Source organism: Lathyrus oleraceus, chromosome 4 (assembly GCF_024323335.1).
Source record: "Lathyrus oleraceus cultivar Zhongwan6 chromosome 4, CAAS_Psat_ZW6_1.0, whole genome shotgun sequence".
Taxonomy (NCBI): Eukaryota; Viridiplantae; Streptophyta; class Magnoliopsida; order Fabales; family Fabaceae; genus Lathyrus; species Lathyrus oleraceus.
The window spans coordinates 456304206-456328193 of record NC_066582.1 but is presented as its reverse complement, the minus strand read 5'-3'; the positions used below and the strand labels follow the sequence as shown (position 1 = coordinate 456328193).

Genomic DNA, 23988 nt, shown 5'->3' with positions numbered 1-23988 from the left:
AGAACCTAATGGGCATACCTTAACTAGTTTTATCGGTGCACTAGTAAGGAATGAAATTCCCATTACATGTGATGATTGGAGAAACAAAGAGCTGAATGAGTCCAAAGAAAAAATTTGGAGTGAGATAAAGGTACAATCATTTGGCTCTTAATTATACGGTATCAATTATGTTTTTTCAATTACCGATACTAACTATCAATCTGTATGTTTTTCTTAGCGATGTTTTAACATCGAAGAAGAAAGAAGAGGTTTTTGTATGAAATTGGCCGGAAAGCTTCTAAGAGGGTTTCAGACATTTTTATCATCCAAGTTCCTTAAGGATGCGGATGGTAATTTTGTGGATGCGGAGCTTCCTAAAAAATATGAAAGTTTGATATCGGCTGAAGAATGGGAAGCTTTCAAATCCAAAAGACAAGACCCGGTTTTTCAAAGAATAAGTGCTACAAATCGGGAAAGAGCATCAAGTCCCGCATATCCGTACCGAAAAGGACGTGTCGGATATGAACGCTTAGAACAATCCATGGTAAGTATTTATAAATTGCGATAACAAATTTGTTCATCATATATTAGTTTTATCTGATCAAATTGTATGACTTAATGTGTAGCTGCAGAAGGAGGAAAGTTCAGAAACATCTCTTCCTGCACATGTTTTGTGGAAGGAAGCCCGTGTGGGCAAATCTGGAGTTCCTCAAGAAGAAGTTTTACACGTATACCAGAAATGTGTAAGTATAACATTTTTTCATTAATTGAATAACATTTTTATACACAAATATTTGACAAGTATACGGTATTCATCTGATTTTTCAGGAGGAGCTATCTCAGTCTTTATCTCCCGATGATACTAAGGGCAGACTTAGTCGGGCATTAGATGTCCCTGAGTATTCTGGTCGGGTGAGGGGTAAGGGATTTGGAGTCACTCCGACCTCCCTGAGTATTAAAAAAGGAAAGGCTCCTAGTAATCGGGAGCTTCATGCAAGATTGGAAGCCATGCAAGCTGAGCTTGATGCATTGAGGAGAGAAAGAGAGGCTAGCGCCTCAACAGTATACAGAGATGCTTCGGACAAAAACAGTATCAACTGTACCTTTGAGCCGAACATTCCAGAGGTAATTACATATAATTGTCTTAAATTGAACTATTTGCTTAAATTATGTATTTGACATATATACACATTAACGATTTCTTGTTATTATTGGTTTTAGGGCATTTCCCATTGTCAGCTGTATTTGTCGTCACCATACTATCGGATGGTTGGCAAGGGAAAAATGCATAACGTTAGCGGAGTATTACTCCACACTAGAGAGCTCCCTGCTGGATGTTTGAAGGTATCAATTGATATTGCAGTTGAGCCGAATGCAGCATTACCATATCCTAGCGATGATTCGGATGCAACAACGGTGCACGAAGCAGTAGGTTCGTTTGTTGCATGGCCGACAAACCTCATATGCGTAGGATATGAGGTATGCTTAAAACTTATGTTAACTTTAATGTGTATATTCAAAGTTTAAAATTTATGCTTAAAATTTTACTTACATATTTTCCTTGGTTATGTTAAATAGACTCCCACAAAATCCAAATCAAAAGATAATGCGATTCCACGGCATACCGAGTCCACGGTTTCAAGAAAAGAGGTAATATACAATTATATGACATATATTCATGGAAGTTGTTACATTCTTAATTTGATCTAACTATTTATATGACATGTAGCTTCAAGAAAATGAGGTTAGCAATGCCTCCGCACAACAAAAAAAGGAGGTTAGCAACGCCTCCGCACGGGTAAAAAGTTCTGGTGCTAAGAAGACCGTAGCTAGGAAAAAAACTACCACCAAGTATAGGTCGTGCCTCAGGACATTTCTAGAGATGACCGATATACCGACCGGAGGTGTTCGGACCCTACATATGGAGGTAGGGATTTTCGGCTTTGATTACGACCAAATGATTGGTAATGAAGACTTCATGCAAGTTTTTAGTCATGAAGAAATCGGCGTCAACGTTGTCAATACATATATTAGGTAAATCCGGTCTACTTTGTTTTATTAATTAAACAACTTATGTTAATGATGTTTACTTTATGTTAATCCGGTTTACTTTATGTTTCAAAAGAGGTGTTAATGATGTTTTTATATTAGGTTTTTGTATGACAAATTGATGCGCCCCAATGGTTTGGACGTGTCATTCGGATTCTTAGCACCCGCGACCGTCAACTTAGTTTTAATCTTAAATAGACCGGATACCGTGACGGAGTACGTTCTTCGGATCCTCATGGACAATAAAGATGCGGAGAAGTTGTTTTTTATACCGTTTAATACCGGGTTAGCATTTCATTCTAAATTCATCTATTATAATTATTTTCCAAGTTACCATCTAACATTTGCCTAATCATTACAGTGGACATTGGTTGTTGCTCGCAATCAATCCTATCCGAGAAATTGTGTATTATCTTGACTCGTTAGGAAATGATTGGACAACATACCCGGATATGAAGGTCCTAATTGACACGTAAGTGAGAATGTTCAAAATTTTTCTTAGTTTATGTGAATTGTTCTAATTGCTTCATTTTTATTTTATTAGCGTCCTACAAGCTTTTCGGGCCCAACGAGTTATCCAAACCTCAAGGAGGGGCGCCAACTCCATTACATGGATTAAAGTGGCGGTATATTTTTAATTACCACATTTTTTATTATATTAGTGATGACACTTGATAAAACTTAGGATTTATAATCCATATTTTTTTTTTCATATGTAGTGTCATCAACAACGTAATCAAATAGATTGCGGGTATTTCATGTTGAGGTTTATGCGAGATACTCTTGCTTTGGGCCAATTAAAGATTCCCACCGATGTATGTATTTCTAACTTATGAGTTATTTTTATATTTACACATATCTCATATAATTAAATAGTTGGAATTAATTCAAAATATGTTATATTATTATGTAGTACTTTGAGGAATTCAAGTGTGCATTTTATACAAAGGATCAAGTGGACGAAATCAAAGAGGAGTGGTGTCAATTCATGTTAGAGCTCAATGTTTGTTCATAAATTTGTGTAATTAATGTGTACATTTGTAGTATATGTAATGACTTGTAAATGTGTACATAAATTTGTATATATTTTGATACATTTAAGGCAAAATTGGTTTGAATTGGTATATATATATATTTGTTAGCCAAAAATTGGTAGAAAAAAGGCCAAAATGGCATATATAAAATGTGATAATTGTCTGTCAAAATCTGGTTGAAAACAGGTAGAAATTCTGGTTTATAAACCTGGAAAAAATGTGGTTTAAAACAAAAGCTTCAAAAATTTTCGTATACCTTAGACAGCGTTTTTGTAAAAAGCGCTGTCTAAGGGGGGGATTAGAAAGCGCTTTAGGGAAAAGCGTTGTCTAAGGGGGGGGGGGGGGGGGGGCTTAGACAGCGCTTTTTGAAAAGCGCTGTCTAAGGTATACCTAAAAAATTAAAATAGGAGGGTCTTAGAAAGCGCTTTTGGCCAAAGCGCTGTCTAAGGGGTGGGGCTTAGACAGCGCTTTTCAAAAGCGCTGTCTAAGGTATACCTAAAAAATTTAAAATAAGAGGGTCTTATAAAGCGCTTTTGGCCAAAACGCTGTCTAAGGGGGGGCTTAGACAGCGCTTTTAAGATTTAAAAAAGCGCTGTCTAAACCTTTAGCAGCGGAGGTTTAGACAGCGCTTTAAAGCGCTGTCTAAGGCTAAAAAAAGCGCTGTCTAAGGTCTTGTTTGTTGTAGTGCCTATACTGAACATATAAATTCTCAAAATTGGTTAGAAAAATTATACGAACAATTGTGTTATATTTGAAGAACAACTTACATTGATTATGATTTTGAAGCATCTTGCAATTCATCATTCTTCTCACGTTATTTTATGGTTAAAATTTCTCCAATGTTTCAAGTTCTTTATTCAACACTTCCTTTTCTACTAATTCATTTTTGAAAGTGTAAAATTTGATGCATTGAGAAATAACAAATATAGAAGAAAGTTGAACTAAAACTAGAAGTATTTGAGGAATTTTAACAATAAAACAACGTGAGATGAATGATGAGTTATAGAATGCTATAAAATCATTAATCATTGTAAGATAAGTTTCAGATACAACATAATTTTCTTGTTAGAAGGTAGTCCATATGGATTTTAAAAATAATTTACTAAGTTGTATGTTCAAAGAGGGGTTAGTGAAATAAACAATAACGTCAAACACAATATCAAGAACAACAACGTCAATAAACAACCTCTAGGGTTTAGGGTCTAAAAAAAAGAACAACAACATCGACAAAAACAACATCAATAACAACAACATAAACAATAACGAAAACTCTAGGGTTTTGGATCTCAACATCATCACCACCACAACAATAACAACATGAAAACAATATTAGTAAAGATGTTTGACGTACCAGATTTATGAAGAAGAAGTAAAAGAAAATGGTTTGAATCTCTGAAGAAGAAACGAGAGCACTAAACACATAACATCTTTGTATTGAAGATGATATGTGTTTATCACTCTAGTTGTTTATGACTCTTCGTTCGGATTCTGTTTGTGTTATTTAGACAAATAAAACTGAATGCTACAAGCTAAAGCTATATATATCAAACAAATTAAACTCACATTGGTTGGAAAGAAAATCGAGGTGAAAAGTAGCGTATTTTTAAATTAAAAATAAAATATTCAATCATATTCATCTCGGTTGGAAAGAAAACTGAGGTGAAAAGTAGCGTATTTTTAAATTAAAAATAAAATATTTAAGAATGCGTCACTTTTAATGAGATAAAAGCATAAACTGAGGTTGAGGGGATTCGAAACATGTACATTGAATAGATTTACCACTCGGTTTTCTAAATAATCGACGAAATATATTATATATTTTTTATTTAAAAAAAATATGGTGCGTCCAGAAATTATACTTCGGTTTTCCAATACGTGAGGTGAAATTGTTGCCATAAAATGTATTATTTCTAGTAGTGATGAAATGTAAAAACACTTAATTAGAAATAAAAACAAACTAATATACGGTAAAAAAATATTAATATGTAGTTTTAAATATGCATGATCTCCTCCCGAGAATCAACAATGTGGGAAGAGACAATGATTATCATGTGTTTTTTTATATAAAATTCATATTCGTATCCTCTTAGTTGTCTCCTCGTCTACAAATAAAATTTATTTTGTGAACAATAATACACATAAAAAAAATACATGCAATTATAGATAAATGAATGTAACAAATAATACACTTATTTTAGAAGTATAAAATTTGAGATTTTTCTAAGTTCTTTCAATATGTTGGATCCATGCACAACTTTATGAAGGAATTGTGTCATTTAAATGGAATATGCAATTACTAATTATGAAATGAAATATTTGATGGAGATTAACATTCTGGTCATTTTAGGTCGTCATAATGCTTTGCTAGAGGCCAACTATAATTTATGGACTTTATGTTATAAAATTCAATGCTATCATAATTGAGTCCTATGAGGTCGCACACTAAGAGTTTATAAACTTGATATATATTGGAAGAATTATTATATATAAAGTTATATAAGATATAACTTAAATTCAAAATAGATTTGATTAATAACAAAAAGTTATTGTCAATTAAAGGATGCATTTATTTATAAATTTATTAGAATTAAAATATAATTTTGATGGATAAATTTATTTTTAAGTTTATTAGAATTAAATATAATTTTAATTAGTGGATTTTAAATAGGACTTTATTTTAGGAAACAGAATACTATTCTAATTTCTCAATAAATAAATATGCATTATTAATAAATTTATATCGGTATCACTTAATCCAAAAAAAAATTGTTAATAAATTTATGAATTTAATTAATCACACAATTTTATATCAATATCATTTAATTTTAAAAAAAATATTATTTTAAAATAAATATTATTATAATATTTCATTATTCTTTGTACTGATGAAAAGTGAAATATGATGTCGAAGTATGTGTTTGATGTAAGAATATCTTTTCACTATTACAAATTTGGATTGTAAATGTATAATTACGATCACCACTGATGATTATACGATGACTACGCAGTGACCGAATCAAACATTATATCATTAATTTAAAGATACATAATTATAGATATATTATATATTATAATAATATTGTTTTAAAAATAATAATTAGATATGGAAATAATATCTTCGAATTTAAATTTATCATTTATAATTCAATTGTTAATTTCTTTTCGACATTATAGCTATTAAAGATCAATGATCATTATTATTATCTACCAATAATGATAGTAACTTTTTATATTGATTTAACGACACTATCACAAACAGCTTATCACATTAATTTTTGTTGGCGGAGTTTTTCACTGAGAGTATTGACTATTGTAGAACTTCTTTTCTTTTTAGAGTAACACATTTGTGAATATTACCCATTTCCAACCAATATGGAACTATTACCCACAGTACTCACAATGCTCCTTCTCAAGTGAAAGCTCTTCTTACTTCCACAAACTCTTGTACCACACAGAACGTTTCTTATTCACCACACTGACGCCGTTTGACACTTTTCAACGAAACTTTTCTTATTCACCACACTAGCGCCGTTTAACTTTCGATACAAGTAAGTCGGCCCCTTCTCGAATCAAAGGCTCATGATACCATTTGTTGGAAGAGTTTTTCACTAGGGAGCATTGAACATTGTGGGACTTCTTTTTTAGAGAAATACCTTTGTGAGAGACACATCACATATTCATCCAAAACCTTAAGGTCATAGGTGAGTGAGTTCTCTCACTTATAAATGCTCAAGTTTCCACTTTTCCAACTAATGTGGAACTATTACCCACACTATTCACACTTGGTACATTCTCAACACCCCCTAAAGTGTGAGTCCACAATGCTCCCCCTCAAGTCAAAGCTCTTCTTACTTCCACAAACTTTTGTACCACACGGAACGTTTCTTATTCACCACACTAGCGCCGTTTGACACTTTTCAACGAACCTTTTCTTATTCACCACACTGGCGCTGTTTGACTTTCGATACAAGTAAGTCGGCCCCTTCTCGAATCAAAGGCCCATGATACCATTTGTTGGAGGAGTTTTTCACTAGGGAGCATTGAACATTATGGGACTTCTTTTTTAGAGCAACACCTTTGTGAGAGACACATCACATATTCATCCAAAACCTTAAGGTCATAGGTGAGTGAGTTCTCTCACTTATAAATGCTCAAGTTTCCATATTTCCAACCAATGTGGAGCTATTACCCACACTAATCACACTTGATACATTATCAACACTCCCCCTAAAGCGTGAGTCCACAATGCTCCCCCTCAAGTGAAAGCTCTTCTTACTTCCACAAACTCTTGTACCGCGTGGAATGTTTCTTATTCACCACACTGGCGTCATTTGACACTTTTCAACAGAACTTTTCTTATTCACCACACTGGTGCTGTTTGACTTTCGATACAAGTAAGTCTTCCCCTTCTCGAATCAAAGGCTCATGATACCAATTGTTGGAGGAGTTTTTCACTAGGGAGCATTGAACATTATGAGACTTCTTTTTTAGAGCAACACCTTTGTGAGAGACACATCACATATTCATCCAAAACCTTAAGGTCATAGGTGAGTGAGTTCTCTCACTTATAAATGCTCAAGTTTCCATATTTCTAACCAATGTGGAGCTATTACCCACACTAATCACACTTGATACATTCTCAACACTCCCCCTAAAGTGTGAGTCCACAATGCTCTCCCTCAACTGAAAGCTCTTCTTACTTCCACAAACTCTTGTACCACACAGAATGTTTCTTATTCACCACACTGGCACCATTTGACACTTTTCAACGGAACTTTTCTTATTCACCACACTGGCGCTGTTTGACTTTCGATACAAATAAGTTGGCCCCTTCTCGAATCAAAGGCTCACGATACCATTTGTTGGAGGAGTTTTTCACTAGGGAGCCTTGAACATTGTGAGACTTATTTTTTAGAGCAACACCTTAGTGAGACACACATCACATATTCATCCAAAACCTTAAGGTAATAGGTGAGTGAGTTCTCTCACTTATAAATACTCAAGTTTCCACATTTCCAACCAATGTGGAAATATTACCCACACTACTCACACTTGATACATTCTCAACACTCCCCCTAAAGTGTGAGTCTACAATGCTCCCCCTCAAATGAAAGGTCTTCTTACTTTCACAAACTCGTGTACCGCATGAAATGTTTCTTATTCACCACACTGGCGTTGTTTGACACTCTTCAACGGAACATTTCTTATTCACCACACTGGCGCCGTTTGACTTTCGATACAAGTAAGTTGGCCGCTTCTCGAATCAAAGGCTCATGATACCATTTGTAGGAGGAGTTTTTCACTAGGTAGCATTAAACATTGTGTGACTTCTTTTTTAGAGCAACACCTTTGTGAGAGACACATCACATATCCATCCAAAACCTTAAGGTCATAGGTGAGTGAGTTCTCTCACTTATAAATGCTCAAGTTTCCACATTTCCAACCAATGTGGAACTTTTACCCACACTACTCACACTTGATACATTCTCAACACTACCCCTAAAGTGTGAGTCCACAATGTTTCCCCTCAAGTGAAATCTCTTCTTACTTCCACAAACTATTGTACCGCACGGGACATTTCTTATTCACCACACTGACGCCGTTTTCCACTCTTCAACGGAACATTTCTTATTCATCACACTGGCGCCGTTTGACTTTCGATACAAGTAAGTCGGCCCCTTCTCGAATCAAAGGCTCATGATACCATTTGTTGGAGGAGTTTTTCACTAGGGAGCCTTGAACATTGTGGGACTTCTTCTTTAGAGCAACACCTTTGTGAGAGAAACATCACATATTCTTCCAAAACCTTAAGGTCATAGGTGAGTGAATTCTCTCACTTATAAATGTTCAAGTTTCCACATTTTATGCACGAAAGTTTATTCAAATTTATGTAACACAAGAAAAGGAAGATCCTATGATGGTTGAAGTATGATGATCCAAAAAGTAAGATTGTCGAATCTACAGAGACTATCTTGTAACAAGACAAAATGTGTGTGATGTATAAAAACTAGTAAGATGGGGGTTCGAGTTGTAATGTGAAAAGTAAATAAAAGCTTAAACAGAATTACGAAAGCGATCAGGTTGTGTTTAGAATCTCATATTTCTCTATTGTTGATATTTGATGCCTTGTATGAATGATCTTATCACTATAATCCCACGACGAATTAACAAATTCATTATAATCGATCCCTCACGAAATAACTCACTAATAACTACTCGGAGCTTCCTATCCCTAGTCCACCAGCGTAAGCAGGATTAGGCGATGCACAAAACGTTAATTCCATATGCCACTACTTGAGGCCTCTTATTCATATTTAACCCGTGTAAGTACAATAATTTCCCTAGGTCCAACACATAGGCTAAGGGTCAGTATTCCCTATGTTCCCAAAATCAATTTAAAAGAGTATCTCACATAAAAAGAATTAAGAATAATAATCAATTGAATGACACTATAGATCAAAAGGTTCATACAAAGTCAAATCAACATATTACCCAACAATATTGAAATAAGTTCATCATAATACAACCTAACTTAGAGGAGCTTAACTACTCATAATTCAGATTACAATACCATAATTTATAGATGAAAATAGAATATGAATTATCTTGAAGTAATGGTCTCTAATGGCTTCCAATTCCCTAAAAATCTCCCTTGATGCCCTCAAAATCGTGCTTTGCTGTCCAAAATTCGTAACCCTTATCAAAGTGCTAAAATTTCCCTTAAAAAGAGCTCATAATGGATCCAGTGCGTCAAAAAAATCCCGAAAAAGGGATCATCGCGCATGTGATGACTTGCATCTTGTGCACGATGTAGCTTTTATGGCCCTATCACACGCGTGATGGTGTGAGTGATTTTTCCTGAAAGTTACCTCTTTTGCTCCCTTTTCACCCAAATTTTCACTAAGTCCACATTCTTCACACTTAGCTATTTTTTCCTCATTTTTGGTATTTCTTCTTTATTTTAGCTCATCTTTCACTTGTTTTGATATGATTCTTTGACTAAATTCATGCAAAGGAGGACTGTTATCACAACACCATACTTGAATTATTGATTGTCCTCAAGTAACTCGCCTGCAACTGCACACTTCAACAGAAAACAAGTGGCACAATAACAATCGAATATCACCAATTTTTTTTTTTTACCTGACCATCGTTCTAGCTTCCAACTTCTATCCAATAAATTCATAAAACATCCTGAAACATTGATGAGTATGCAACCTGTCTCTTAGCTCACTTTTACTCACTCAATGAATATGGTTATCTCTCAATCAACATGCAAAATCAATTATGTTTAGCTTGATCATGTTCTAATATAGTTCATCATAAAAACACACAACACACACACATTAGAGGTCTTTTCAAGTTGTAACATGGCTTATGTTTGGGTATGATATTTTTAGGAAAGTAGGTTTAAACCTTTGGAGTTAGGTGCCTAATTCTCATTCTATCGTCATATCTCTTTGTTCCTTTTTTATGGTACTAGAGATATTTGGTCCTTCTTATATTTTCATTCTTTTTCTTTTATCTCTTTATTTTTTGAAAAAGTTTCTTTTTTCACTTCTTTTTTTTCTCATAAATTTTGAAATTTTGACCAATTTTTCCTTGTATCCTAAGCCCAAACTTAAAACTTTTCTCACTTCCAAGAGCAACCCCAAACTTAATCTTTTTCATACACTTTAGGAACTATACTTCTACCTAACTCCAAAGAGAGGATGGAAATAAAATATCTTTCAAGTCATATGGCTAAGAATTTTAGGCTACGCCACCGAAAGAAAGGATAAAACTCAAAGTGGTTAGCAATGGATATACCTATTACTACATGGTGGTTTCAAAAGGCTCAAAGTTATAAAGAAAAAAACTAAATCAGTGCGTGTCAGTCAAACTAGATGAACTTAATCGGAAATAGATCAAACCCGATAAAATAATAATGCATGAATACACTAAAAAAGAAACAAAACTGAACAATGGAATTTAATTAATTCAAACCTTACTAGATTAGGTATTTGTAGGTTGAGTATGGTCCATTGATTCTTTTCTTATCCTTTTCCTTCAAGTTTCTAGTTGCTATTGTGATGAATAAGTTTCTTTTGGATCATATGTTCAATATTAAAGTGTTAAGCTTGCAAATATGAGAAGAAAAAAACCACAACTGCAAACTTGTTCATTAAAGACATTTATCAGAATAGTACAAAGGGGAAGAGCACTTATAATGGATATTACTCTTCTCTAGGTTACGTTTGAAATTAAAAATAAAATCTTCTAAAAATTAAAACAAATTACATGTCTTTTCACATGTCATTGTTGTAGAAAAGATCATGCATATCATTCAATGTGTTGTTGAAGTCATTGTCCTTCATCGTCAATTCTGTGCGCATATGGTCTCTCCTACTTGATTACGCTTGATCTTGGTTGGTGAAATAATTGTCCATTTCTTCAGCTAATGCAAACCAGGCTCTTAAGCTTTGAACCGACATATGTTTTTTTGCTGATTATAAAAGTCTCTGAACACAGGGGAAAATCTCTGAGGTTCAGCATACAATGTGGGTGAAACTTCCTTTATCCACCTTGTAACATCCATTGGGTGAGCTTCCATTCTCCTTTGAAACTCTTACTTTTGTTGACCTTGCATTTGTTTTTGTTATTGTTGTCACACTCATGGTTGGTCGAATCCTTCATCATTTTCAGCTTTATTGCCTTGTTGATCATTTTGAGAATTTTCCCCTTGATGCATGTTTTGCAACCTCCTTATGGCCGAAGCGTTGAGCGGTGCTTTCGAACTGATCATCTCATCATCAGGGTAAATGGGCACACTTGTTCTCTTACACAATTCATTTATAACACAAAAACTCACACAAGCTTTTTGTGTAGCGTTAACCATATATTTGATATTTTCAACAATTAATAACCCCCTCCCCCCCCCCTCAAAAGAGATAATAGACCTAAACACCATTTCACAATCAATTGTGATTGATTAGACGCGACCTCTAAAGTTTGAACAGAAAACGAGTCCCAAGTCGTCGTAATTTGGCGGAAGTCGGTGATTTTGAGACATAATGCTAAACCATTCTCTATCACCCACGTTGCCTCAGGCCTACAAAAACTATCTAACATTACTTGGGCCATTTCCTTATTTATGACCTTGTGCTCTAGTCTATAAATCATGATAACACAAACAGAAGGAGATTGAAAATTAAAAAGATAATTTATAGTAGAAGGAGAATAATCAATATAACTACCTCGCACATAGGAGGTGTAGGAGTTTACCTTACCGAATGCCGCATTCACGTAAAACTCTAGGCTGATACTCTTATTTGTTTCATGAATCAAATTATTGAAACTCACCCATTGCCTTTGTTGCAAAAGCTCTTCCACTTCTCCAAAACCTTGCAAATCATTCAAATCAAATGCCCTTTCCCTCACAATATGGTAATCCATTATCTAAAGATATTTTTCCGCATGAGTCTCAGAAAGAAATTTGAGATTTGGTAAGGTGTGAGTGTTAGGCGTTGGCGCAGCCCTTGATGATGAGCTTCTTGACACGCGTCCTCTTTTGGAAGCCATGATAACTACAACAACACAAAAACAATACCACACAGAGAAAAAGAAGAAAAATTGCATAGAACTTTGGCTCAAATGAATGGATAGAAAGAAGAGGAGTAGAAGAAGAATTATGATAAAAAGTGATTTGAAAATCACTACTTATAGGGAAACTAGTTGTTGCTCATCGCGCGAATTATACCTCCATCACGCGCGTGATAGCAATCGTTACCTTCAACGTGTCTCTCTAGCATTTATATCACGCGTGTAATAACCTTATCGCACCCGCGATAGCAACGGTCCACAGATTCTCCTCAACGTCTCTATCACATACACGATGTCCTATCACGAGCGTGATAGGATGCGTGATAATTCCTGGGTCTGTAGTTTTTTCCTCTCTTTTTTCTTCTTCTCTTCTTCTCCTTTGATTTTTCTTTCTTTTCCTCTTTTCCTGCTTCCTCTTCAAACAACATAAAACACAATTTGACATGGTTAAAAATAAAATAAAATGTTAAATAAAACTAAATTCTTACAATGGGTTGTCTCCCATCAAGCGCTTATTTTCCGTCATTAGCTTGACGGTCCATGCCTAAGGCACGTCAGGCGCAAGGTGTCGCAACCTGAAAAATACAGATGTGCGAAAAAACAACCGGCGAGAAAGAAATGACAGAAGAGTCGCCACCGTGCGTTATTTATCCCAAAGGAGGGAAAGGAAACGCTCGAAGTAAACCTGGAGAAAGGAAAGGAAAAGACAAGGTCTCGCAACCAAATCTTGGGTTCGGGAGTCGATTATGCGAAGGGAAGGTATTAGCACCCCTACGCATCCGTAGTACTCTACGGGATCCACTCTTGTTGTTTCTTGTCTAAAGGGTGTGTGTTATATCTAATGTACTATTTACTAAAAGGGGGGGTCAAAAGAAAATGACTCGCACGGATGTCGCATCCACTGCATACGTATCTCATCCGAATATGAGAATCAGAGTCTTCGTAGCTCGGCTACCTATGGGTTAAGGATAAGTGTGCTCGCTAAGACATCGCGTCTTATGCCTACGTATCTCATCGGGAATGAGAATCAGAGCAAAACGTAGTTCAAACTAACTACGGGAATAAGAGTCTCGATTGCAACTAGGGCAAGAGAAGGGGAAGGTTCGATCGCAACGAGGGCGAGAGAAAAGGATCGCAACAAGGGCGAAAGCAAACAAGGATTTGTTGTTAGTCGTTAGTCAAACTCGGCAAGACATCGCGTCTTGTGCCTACGTATCTCATCTGAACATGAGAATCAGAGTTGCCGTAGTTCGGCTTACGCACGCCAAACAAAACAAGACACACACAGGCAAACATGGAGCCTGAATGCCAATCACTGGACTTACATCAGCATCCGAACCAAAACACACACAAGAAGGCAAACGTGGAGCCCGAACACCAATCACTGGACTTACATCGGCATCCGAACCAAGCAAACACACACTGGAACCCGAATGCCACTCGATGGACTTACATCAGCTTCCAAGCACACAACAACCAAACAAGTTAATAGGGAGTCGGGAACTCGAGCCTATAACTGTCAAGCACACACACAAAAAGAAAGAAAAATGGTGCCCGAAGAGATCTCGCACGATCTCCTGCCTACGTACCTCATCTGGTATGAGAATCAGGGCGACGTAGTTCCCCTACATAGGGATTGCCATCTGAATATGGACTTAAAAAGGAGGACACCAGTTGTGTCAAAGGAGAGCGGGCAATGTGTTCACGTCCTAGCAGTAGGTGTCGCAGCTCGCTGAATCGAGTCTTAGGCAGTTACCTCTTTGCAATAGGACGGACTACATGCCACAAGATCGGAGACGCTCGGAAAGGTCTAGAAGTGGGGAAGCTCTGCCCTAGAGTTGTCATGCAATATGTACTTAGGTGTTTAGGATTTACAAATGGGAATATCTACCTATGTTATCATACAAAGAAAATGGGGATTCTAACTATGTTATCATACAAAGGGTTCTATCTAATGGGTGCTACCTAATCGGAACAAGAATCGACGAATGAAGCAAGGAAAAGTGTTAGGGATAAGGGTAGATGGCGATGCATGAAGCAATCGACTTACAAGGTTGATGGCGATGCAAGAAGCAATCGACTTACAAAAGGGTGGATGAATACATGCTGGTTCTGTTAGGTTTTGAAAAATGATCACTCGACGTTGGATCGAGGTTTTGGTCTTGTTTTGAAATGGTGATCGGGTGTTCATTTTATTTCTTGTATTAACAGATGAATAAAGAATGAAAGAATATTATACATTTCATGGGAGAGGGATACATTTGTTATGAATGGGGGTTGACATGGCAATCAAACAATATAAATATATGCCTCAAACACCATACAAGTAGGCCACAGTTAATCAAACAAGTAAGATATAAACAAGTATATAATCGAATCAAATAATCAAAGAATGAAATAATAAAGCATTAAACAATGTATGAGTGTAAGTGCAAAGGAACCGGCTCATTGTAAGAAAGCCCAAGAGTAAGCTATGTGAGGTCGATGGCGATGCTTAAAAAGCAATCGACTTACAAGGGTGTAAAAAATGGGCTCGATATTAAATCGAGAAAAGTATGATTTTTATAGTTTAAAAAAAATGGTTTTGAACTAAATTAAAATACAACAACTTTACATTATTAACAAAATGAACATATGAGTGTAATAAAGGCATAAACATAAAAAGAAATGAAAATGCTAAAAGAAAAATAATATAGCTAAAAGAAATAAAATGCCAAAAAATGCCACACATGAGTATTGAACCCACCCCACTCAAGAATATGAACACTGCCCTTCTCCACCAAACCACTCATCATTATCTGCTACTGAGATACTACATTAAATATATGAACCGGGCTAAAAAAAAATAAAAAAAAATAACATATAAACATTTTTATGTTTTTTTATCTCTGTTAAAAAACAAATTAAATTAAATAATAAAAAAAAAATTAAAAAGAGAGAAAACAAGAAAATGGAAATGAAAAAAACACAGAGGTTCGTCTTCCTCACTCTCTCTCACATTCTCACCAGAAAAACCATTCAATCGCTCTCTCGCCCATGTCGCTCAACCTCATCTCTCAATCTCCATTATTCAAACGCTCCCCACCTCACGTTTCTTTCAATCTCTCAAAGAATCTCTCTCGCACTCGACCTTAAGCTCAGTGAATCAATCTCTCTCAACTCTCACAATATTTTCATCAACAAGCACAGGAGATGGATAAAAGGAAAGAAAGAGAAGTACTTACAAAGTGTCGCGGTGGTGGCGGTGAAGAACGTACAGATGCTGGCCTCCAGGTAATCAATCTTGGGATTTTTAGGGTCTCTTCTCAGATTTCGCCTCCCAGTTCTTGTTGTTTTCCTCTTCTTGGATTAGGGTTTTCTTTGGTCTCTTTTCCGCCTCTAGGTTTTTGTTTACTGATTCATTCTCCCTATTTATATTCTGTGAATTAGGGTTTCAAAAGGGTCCTTGATGTTCCAGAAAAATAACTCTGCAAAGCACTTTGGAGGCTCAGAAATTGGATTGCCCTATCCATGTTAGATTCAAGAAAAGGTATCCTTCACAAACTTCCTTCTCTGCTTTGACCTCATACCAATTTGGGATGTTTTTTTGGACTTTGCCCTCTGACTGTTGGTTAATGGTTTTGCACTTTAGGTTTTGCAAATTGACTGATTAATGTGTTCCCCCCTTAATTTTTTTACCGCAGTAAAAGAATGGTGAGCATGGTTTGCTGCAACCTTGTTGAATTGGCCTTGCATTTCCCTGCTGGATCCCTTCGTTCAGTTCATCAGGCGGTAAGTGGCTAAGCATGGTTTTTCTTATGTGAGGCCCATGTTGGTTTTGGTTGGTTAATGAATGAATGAAAAGGATTTTGACTGGCCGTTGTAGGTTAGGCTTTTAAGTGGAACTGGTTTATTGGCCTAAGTGATGCCCTGTTGAACAGGTTTTTCTTCTTAATACCAACTTGGTCAATGAATTGAATTTTGTGAATGAGTTTGGTGAAGTTCTAAGTGTGAATTGCCATTACATGGAATTAGGTTAGTCACCTATTGAAACTGTTACAGGTTATGACAATTTGTAGGTTTAGATTGATGGCTTGTCAAATCCCAATTCTGCTTAACATAATGCTTGTGATTACTTGTGATGTCCATTGTTGTTAGCACATTTGATCTGCTTCTGTTCATGTTGATGCAGGTTTGGACATTACAATGATTTTGCTGGCAGGATTTAGTCAAGTGGTCGTGTGCACTGCAGGTTTTAAGGTTGAATTGTGGAACTCATCTTGACTTAATCAGGTTTATCATACAGCCAAAGGTTTCAGGTATGTGTAGCATAACATCATGGTTTGGGTTGCCACTTTCATCTGGCTTCTGCACTGATGTGCAATCTATCTGAACCTAAAGCTGCTAAAATCCATCCATGCCTATTTCCTGTGTCCATGGTTATTAGCACTTGTGTGGATTGAATGAGTAGGCTAACTTATGAATTGTCATGCTGCCCTATATTCTGAATTGTTGTGGCCATAGCTATGTTAATGGCGAACTATGCATTTGTCCCATGGTTATAAATTAAACTGTGAAGTGGTTGCATGTGTTTTTGCAGGTTTGTCCATTGCCTTAATCCTGACCCTGCAGTTTAGCATTTGGTCTGGTTCTGCAGGATTCTTGGCTTGGGCATTATGGTGGTTTGGTTCTGCATCAGGTAGTTTGTGGATTGATTATGCTTGCCATGAACATGAATGAATTGTGTTGAAACCTCTTGCCAAGCCATATTTTATTAGAATTATAGGTATGTTTGGGCTACTACTGAGCTAGAATGGTGTTGCTTGAAATATCAAGATGTTGCATCCCTAAGGTAAGGATTATTGCTCTTTGTTATGTGATGCAGGACCTGCTTCTTGGTTGTGACTTAGGGTGCAACAAGGTACTGAATGGCATTTTCTGCAGGATTTGCACCAGTTGGGTTCAGTGATGGTCCCAATAGTTGCTTGCTGCTAGGTTTTGTTGTTGAGAAAAGCTAGAGAGGAACTCCCACTATAGCATAGTAGTATGGTGAACTTCATTTTGATGAAGATGCTGAATGGTCAGATACAAATACCAACCAAAATTGGAGTTTCAAATGATGCATGTCTGGCCTTTAGGCATACTGCACCCAATTCCTGCTTGATTGTTATTTTCTGTTGTGGGCAGGGATCGATGGAGGGTTCAGGTACTGATAGCAAGAAATCCATGGAACCAAAACAGGTTGGTGCGGAATATTCGCAGCTTGCTGTAAGAAAGTTCAAACTGGTTAGCAATTAACCTTCTCCAATAACTTATGGCCTGCTTGAGATTCAAAATATAATGCCAATTGATTCCTGCATGTTTGGTCCTAGCTGCTGCAACTTTCATATGCTTTTCCCATTATTGTGAGTTTAAAGCCAAATGTATATGGGAATGTTACAATGGTCAGGTCATGGTGCTGCTGCAAGGCTTGGCTTAAGTGTGCTGCAGGATTGGGTATTACAGCAGTTGGTGCAGCAAGGCAAATGCAGTAGGAGGCAAGAAACTTCAAAGTTTAAGGCATGACCAAGTTGGCATTAAAGTGAAGAAACCAAATCCACAAAGTAAAATCAAGGCCAACATGGACATGAAGCATGGAACGAGGATTAGGGTCATGATGGAAGACTTAGGATTTTAGGATGCAAAGAGGTTGCGTTGACTTTGGTCAAGGTTGACCAAAAAGTCAACTGTTGACCAAAGTCAACAATTGGTCAAAAATGCATTTTTTTTGTATTTTCTTGTGTAAATGGATAATGAATCAATTATCATGGGGAAATTTTTGGGTTTAGGGAATTTGGGTTGACTTTGGTCAAAGTTGACCAAAAAGTCAACTGTTGACCAAAGTCAACAATTGGTCAAAGTGTCAATTTTTGTGTATTTTTTGTATGGAATCAAATGTAATGAAATAAAATTGAAATGGATTAATAAAATGGTTTGAAGTTGGTTTCACAATTGGTTTAATCATAACTTGAATGTTTGACTTTTGAAAAGAAAAAATAACTCGGCTGATAATGTGTATGAACAAAACCATGAAACGAGACCATAAGGTTAGGGTTTTGACATAGTATCCATGAACCTATAACATGACTGGCAAGTGGCTAGAAACACAAGAAACTTGATTGTTCAGATGACCCAGACCATAGATGTATCCACAATCACAACACCATGACCTTGGATCAAAACCACAATCCTCATACAAAACCAAAGTAAAGTTAGGCCAAGCATGCCACACAAACATAAAAAATTCAGGAGCAAAATCGGGGTATGACACAAGGGATACCCTCTTGTCGGTCAATTCACTTCTTACTTTTTCTTTGTCCACCTTACTACCTTTTTCCTCCAGATGGTAGCAAATATCTGAGTCCTCCATATACAGTGTCTTGTCATACACCTTTAAAACCACTCTTTCTTTGTTGAACTTCAAGACAAGTTCACTAGTTTCTACATCTATCTTTGCTTTCCCAGTTTCCAAGAATGGTCGTCCGAGAATGACAAACTCTCCTGAATCCCCTTTTGTATCAAGCACTAAAAAATGTGTAGGAAAAACTAATCCATCGACATGTACTAATATGTCTCGTAAGATACCAAGTGGTTGAATAACAGATAAATCAGCTAAAGTGAGAGTCATGTTACTCGGTGTGATCTCACCCTCTTTTAATTCTTTGACTTAATTTAGCGGAATGACATTTATACTAGATTCTAAATCACATAGAGAATGTGGGATTTTCACTACACCAATATTAAAAGAAATAGTAAACTTACCTGGGTCTTTTAGTTTGGATGCCAATGTTTGAGGCATTACCATGTCAACCTTCTAAGTCATGTTTACCTGTTCCTTGACCACTTTATCTTTCGTCCCCTTTAGCAAGGCCTTCATAAATTTAGCAAACTTAGGCATTAGTTCTAAAATTTCATGGAATGAAATACTTACCTGGAGTGTAGCTAACATTTCCTTGAACTTTGCAAACATCCTTGCCCCATTGTCCTGAACCGGTTTCTTTTAATTATGGGATATGGTGGTTTGATGTAATATGGTAATTCGGAATTTGGATTATTTAGGATCTTCTTCTGTGTTCTCCTCCAAGGAGAGTTTTTATCTATAAGACGGTCAAGGGTGAATCATCTTTCCTCTATGTCACCTTGATTATTATTTTACTCTTTTTAAATCACATGTTCGTCTTTCTCACTCAAATTCTCTTTAACTACTTCATCTTCACCCTTTTCGGTAATCACCCAAAAATATGTCTCCACAACCTTGCATGATTCATTCTTAGGATTGTGTCTACAATGTTACCTGTAAATCCTTCACTCGAGCCTGGTAAATTAGCTATTTGTCTGGGTAACTGACCAATCTACATCTCCAAATTTTAGATGTATCATGGTTTCTACTCATTGTTTCATGGTTCTTATTTATCTGATCAAAGCTACTTTTAGTGAATCTAATGAAGTTCTACAAGGTATCTTCCAATTGTGAAGGATTCCTTTGAAATGGAGCTTATTGACCTTGTTGCATACCTTGGTTAGCACTTGAATTTTGATTATTGCTCCAACGAAAATTTGGGTGATCTTTCTAACCCGGACTGTAGGTGTTGGAATACATTTTGTTCTTTTGAAAATTAGAAAATTGGACCTCTTTAGTTTACCCTTCCAAAGAGAACCTCCTGTTTGCATGTTCTTCTCCATAAAAATCACATCCAAGGGCTTGTACATGGCCCAAGTTAGCTTTACCAAAGCTGCTTTCAGCTAGCTTTTAATTTTATAATTCAATATGAGCTAAAAGAGCAGTATGGGTATCAGCAGCTAACATGCCTTTAGGCGTGCCCACAATTTCAATTTTTACTGACCTGTCACTTCTTAAATGGTACTCATTCGTACACATATTCTCAATAAGGTATTTCACTTGTGGTTCAATCATTGATCGGATAGTGCCTCCCGCGGAAGCATCCAAGAACATACGAGTTTGACTCTTGAGACCTTTAATGAAATTTTTCATCTGCTCCATACTATTTATATTGTGATTCGGGCATCTTCGTAACAAAAATTTGAATCTTTCCCATGAGTAATAAAGTGACTCAGTTTCCTGCTATTCAAAACTCATAATTTTTGCTCGGCGCTCGGTAAACTTAGTAGTAGTGAAGAATCTTTATAGGAATTTATCCTCCAATTACTTCTAAGTCCAAATTGTTCCATTTGGAAGGAAAAATAACCAATCCTTATCCCTTCCAATTAATGAGAACCTAAACAACCTTAACTTAACCTGGTATTTTGTGACATCAGTCGGTTTGCACATTGAAGTTGTTTCATAGAAACGTGCGAGATGCCCCTACAGGTCTCTAATCATGTTCCCGTCGAACATATTTACATGTAAACCTTTAAACACATAATTCTTAATATCAAAGTAGGCAGGGTCTTCCAGTACAAACCCTTTGAAAACATATCCTTCATCAGTTCATTTAGAGTAATCCCCCATAGTTTCGGGTGGTATAGCTTCCATGGTAATTTCATCTGCAAAGTCAGAAGAAATTAGAGGTTGATCTTTAACTAATATCCCTTCAGCTTCCCTGGGTGCTCTCCTGACAATACATGTACAAACAAAAAATACCTCAGTAGCACTATGATTATTAAGAAAATAAAACAAAAAAGCGAAAAGACTAAGAATAAAACATTGCACAAATGTTTCCTTGTTGAAATAACAATAGTCTCCGGCAATGGCACTAAAAACTTGATGACTTATGGCAAGTGTAGCGATAATGTCGCGGTAATAAAAAGATCATATCCACATGGACTGCCTTCTAAAAACATAAACTGTGTGCAATGTATAAAAACTAGTAAGGGGGGGGGGGGTCGAGTTGCAATGTGAAAAGTAAATAAGAGCTTAAACAGAATTAGAAAGCGGCCAGGTTGAGTTTATAATCCCCTATTTCTCTATTGTTTATGTTTGATTCCTTGTATGAATTATATTATCTCGATAACTCGACAGATAATTAACAAAGCCATTATAATTGATCCCTCGCAAAATAATTTACTAATCACTACTCGAAGCTTCCTATCCCTAGTCCACCAGCGTAAGCAAGATTAAGTGATGCACATAATGTTAAATCCTTATGCCACTACTTAGGGTCTCTTATTCATATTCAACCAACGTAATTACAACAACTGCCCTGGGTCTAACACATAGGATAAGGGTCAGTATTCCCTATGTGCCCAAAATCAATTTAAAAGTGTATCTCACATAAAAAACATTAAGAACAATAAGCAATTGAATGGAATTATAGATCAAAAGGTTCATACAAATTCAAAATCAACATATTACCCAACAATATTAAAATAATTTCATCATAACAAAACCTAACCTAGAGGAGCTTAGTTACTCCTAATTAGATTACAATGCCATAATTGATAGATGAAAATATAATATGAACTCCTTTGAAGTAATGGTCTCAAATGGATTTCGATGGCCTAAAATTACTCTTGATGCTCTCAAAATCGTGCTTTGCTCTCCAAAATTTACAACCCTTACCAAAGTGCAAAAATCCCCCTTAAAAAGAGCTCATAATGGATTAGATGCATTAGAAAAAGCCCAGAAAAAGGGACCATCACCCATGTGATGACTTTCATCGTGTGATGCGGATTTTAAAGCCCTATTACACACGCGATGATACACATGTTTTTTTCTCGAAAGTTGCCTCTTTTGCTCCCTTTTTCACCCAAATTTTCTCTAAGTCCACATTCTTCACACTTAACTATTTTTTCCTTATTATTTGGTCTTTCTTCTTAATTTTAGCTCATATTTCACTTGTTTTGATCTGATTCTTTGACTAAACTCATGCAATGACAGACTATCATCAGTTATACTCAACAAGAGACCAAAATACTAAATTATTTATCTTGAGGTATAAGGACGAGTTAACATATGATGTGACCATCAACCAAGAATTATAAAGTGTTATAATTAGTAAAGCGTTTACTTAACTTGATTACATGAGATTTAGGAAAGTGCCTTAGTACGCTCAAGTTTCATCTAAGATAGGATCTTGGAATTATTTTACTCATAATGGATAATAATATACTTAGTAGAATATGCAAAAACTTGTTATTTAGAATATGTCTAAAATAAAGTTTTTGCATTTCAAGAATAATTTATCTGCATGTTTAAATTTCTATTTTATAGTTACTATGTCTATTGAACACCTCAAATTCACGCTTCGTTCAATTGTTGAGAAAAACAAGTTAAACGACACCAATTTTCTTGATTGGAAAAGGAATCTGAGAGTTATTCTCAAGTCTGAGGACAAAAAGGATTTCCTAGAAACACTTATCCCAAAGTTGATTGTCACCTCATCTAATGAGGATAAGGCAAATCACCAAATAATATTTGAGAGGTCAAGGATTGTTACTTGTCGCATGTTGGTTGCCATAGAACCTGGTCTGCAACAGAGGTTTGAGGATCACAATGCCTATATAATTATGAAGAATCTTAGATATTTATTAAAGGAGAAGGACATGATTGAGAGGTATGAGACCCTCAAGTCCATATTGAAAAACAAGCTCAAAAAATGGAAACCAACGGGGCCACCATTTTTCCACATGATAGGCTTATTTGATATGAAGTTGTTGCATCTCGAAAATACAATCTTTCGCAAAGGAGTTCGCACGCTCGCAGAAAAATGTTCGAATAGAGTCACCATCAAACTTTATTTATTCCTAAAGAGGAAAGGGAAAATATCGATAAAACCCTTAAAAGAAAAAAATGGTCGTAGCAACCAAATTAGGGTTCGGGAGTCGATTAGGCAAGGGGAATGTACTAACACCTCTCATGTCCGTTGTACTCAGCGGAAACCTTTTAGTCAAATTTTCAATTGAATGTTAGCTATTGTTATTTTTTCTTTGAATGATATAAGATGCAAAAGGAAAATAAAAAGGGTCGTAAAAAGGTTTTTTATGACGGTGCTTCACGAGATTGCGGGTCTCGCTCCTACGTATCCTCAGGTACAATGAGGAATTTAAAGCTACATAGTTCTGCATAAAAAAAAACTACGTGTTGGCTGGTTATTTTTAAAGAGTGTCTCTTTACACATTTCGAGTGATTAAAACTTTACTTGTTGCTCACTCTTGGATGCAGAAGCCTTTATTTGTTTCACATCGAAAAGGATAAAGCATACTTGTTTATGAAAAAGAGGTTTTAATGTTTTTTATGATTGTGCCTGACAAGATTTCAAAATCCTACTCCTACGTATCTCCAGGTGCTATGGAGAACTCAAGGCTACATAGTTCTTGGTAATAAATAACCACTGGGTTGATTGCTTTTAAGTAGTGATCCTTTATA

General features: G+C 36.0%; 1 protein-coding gene across 1 annotated transcript; it reads left to right on the top strand.

Annotated features, from left to right (window-relative positions):
• The first annotated feature begins 1561 nt into the window (after positions 1–1561).
• On the top strand, positions 1562–6253 carry LOC127137954 (uncharacterized). The gene is made up of 6 exons (XM_051064358.1): positions 1562–1629; positions 1709–2013; positions 2131–2313; positions 2390–2500; positions 2573–2622; positions 6237–6253. The coding sequence occupies exons 2-6, from the start codon at positions 1862–1864 to the stop codon at positions 6251–6253; spliced, it is 513 nt and encodes a 170-aa protein (XP_050920315.1). The 5' UTR covers positions 1562–1629; positions 1709–1861.
• The last annotated feature ends 17735 nt before the right edge of the window (positions 6254–23988 follow it).